Source organism: Tupaia chinensis, unplaced genomic scaffold (assembly GCF_000334495.1).
Source record: "Tupaia chinensis unplaced genomic scaffold, TupChi_1.0 Scaffold000093_1, whole genome shotgun sequence".
Classification (NCBI taxonomy): Eukaryota; Metazoa; Chordata; class Mammalia; order Scandentia; family Tupaiidae; genus Tupaia; species Tupaia belangeri.
This window is the reverse complement of record NW_006159555.1, coordinates 12297513-12299507: the sequence shown is the minus strand read 5'-3', so window position 1 is coordinate 12299507 and position 1995 is coordinate 12297513. Positions and strand designations below refer to the sequence as shown.

At 56.3% G+C, this 1995-nt stretch overlaps 1 protein-coding gene across 1 annotated transcript in view; it reads left to right on the top strand.

Annotated features, from left to right (window-relative positions):
* The window catches only part of TLN1 (talin 1), a 37028-nt gene that overhangs the window by 25507 nt on the left and 9526 nt on the right, over nt 1-1995 (top strand). Inside the window, exons 38-45 of the mRNA XM_006143169.3 lie at nt 1-25; nt 118-299; nt 482-614; nt 815-916; nt 1004-1174; nt 1268-1417; nt 1529-1630; nt 1707-1826. Of these exons, the coding sequence (XP_006143231.1) occupies nt 1-25; nt 118-299; nt 482-614; nt 815-916; nt 1004-1174; nt 1268-1417; nt 1529-1630; nt 1707-1826 (985 nt within the window). The remainder of the gene's footprint in view (nt 26-117; nt 300-481; nt 615-814; nt 917-1003; nt 1175-1267; nt 1418-1528; nt 1631-1706; nt 1827-1995) is intronic.

Sequence of the window (1995 nt, the reverse complement as noted above, 5' to 3'; positions counted from 1 at the left end):
CATTCCTGCCCAGGTCAGCCCTGAGGTGAGGCCACGTGAAGGGAGGATGATGGGCCAGCTTACCGCCTCATATTTCAGGAATCTTGAGGCTCACCTTCCTGCCTCCCATCTTCCCAGGGCCGGGCTGCCATGGAGCCCATCGTGATCTCTGCCAAGACGATGTTGGAGAGTGCCGGGGGACTAATCCAGACAGCCCGGGCTCTTGCCGTCAATCCCAGGGACCCACCACGCTGGTCAGTGCTGGCTGGCCACTCCCGGACTGTCTCAGACTCCATCAAGAAGCTTATTACAAGCATGAGGTATTGAGGGATAGAGAACCGAAGTGGCGGGCCCCACACTTGTGGCAGAATGGAGGGGTGGGCACGGAGGTACAATTAGGTGGGTAATATTGGAGGATACCTGTTGTTCGAGACTTGGATAAGTAGACTAGCCTTGTTTGAAGGTGATGTTCTTGGAGTTAAAGCCAGTGATGTGTCTGCAGGGACAAGGCTCCGGGGCAACTGGAGTGTGAGACGGCTATTGCAGCCCTGAACAGCTGTCTACGGGACTTAGACCAGGCTTCCCTTGCTGCAGTCAGCCAGCAGCTTGCTCCCCGTGAGGGAATCTCTCAAGAGGTGAGGGGGAAGACGGTCATAAGGGAAGATGCCAGACTTAAGGAAGATGGTGGATCAGGAAGTGGGTTAAGACGGACATCAAAAGGCTGGAACATGTCAAGGGAATTAGAGAGTTTTGTATGGAAGGAGGAATGGGTTCTGTGTGACCAGAGGGTCCCGTTGCAGCTCACAGTCAGGGCTAATGTCCACTTCCTCCCTAGGCCTTGCACACACAGATGCTCACTGCAGTGCAGGAAATCTCCCATCTCATCGACCCACTGGCCAGTGCTGCCCGGGCTGAAGCCTCCCAACTCGGACACAAGGTACCTGGGGAAAAAGACGGGGAGTCCCGGGGGTAGAGGAAAAGGGAAAGAAAGGGTACCTGACCCCCTTTCCAACCTTGGCCTCAGGTGTCACAGATGGCCCAGTACTTTGAGCCACTCACCCTGGCTGCAGTGGGTGCTGCCTCCAAGACCCTGAGCCACCCGCAGCAGATGGCGCTCCTGGACCAGACTAAAACATTGGCAGAGTCTGCCCTGCAGTTGCTGTACACAGCCAAGGAGGCTGGTGGTAACCCCAAGGTATTGAAGCGGGTGGGCAGGGGCTGCTATTCGTAAGAGATCGGAGGAGGAGAAACAGCAAGGCTCCCCTCCTCTCCCTCACTCACCCCACAGCAAGCAGCTCACACCCAGGAAGCTCTAGAGGAGGCTGTGCAGATGATGACCGAGGCCGTGGAGGACCTGACGACAACCCTTAACGAGGCAGCCAGTGCTGCTGGGGTCGTTGGTGGCATGGTAGACTCCATCACACAGGCCATCAACCAGGTTAGCGTCTCGGCATACCTGTGGACATCGAGGCTACCCTGGGCCAGGGGCTCTGAGCACGGGGACAGAGGCCCTAACAATCTCGTCCCTTCTCCTACCCTCCCCCCTCAGCTAGATGAAGGACCGATGGGTGAACCAGAAGGGTCCTTTGTGGATTACCAGACAACGATGGTGCGGACAGCCAAGGCCATTGCAGTCACTGTTCAGGAGATGGTGAGTGGGAGAGGTTTTAAGAGGACCGCCCTTAGAGAGAGGAGTTTGGAGATAACTTCACTTTCATTATCACCAGGTAACCAAGTCAAACACCAGTCCTGAGGAGCTGGGCCCTCTTGCTAACCAGCTGACCAGTGACTATGGCCGTCTGGCCTCACAGGCCAAGCCTGCAGCTGTGGCTGCTGAAAATGAAGAGGTAAGCATGGAGGCCACTCTGACCTTGCCCCTGAGCCTCACAGGAAATCCCAGGGCATGCCCCTGTCTCCATCTTATTAGCCTCTGGGCTCTCATCCTCAGTCTTTCATAGAAAGGGGAGCATACCCTCTGGACCACTCTGCTAAAGAGTGATCAGAGCTCTGTGTAGG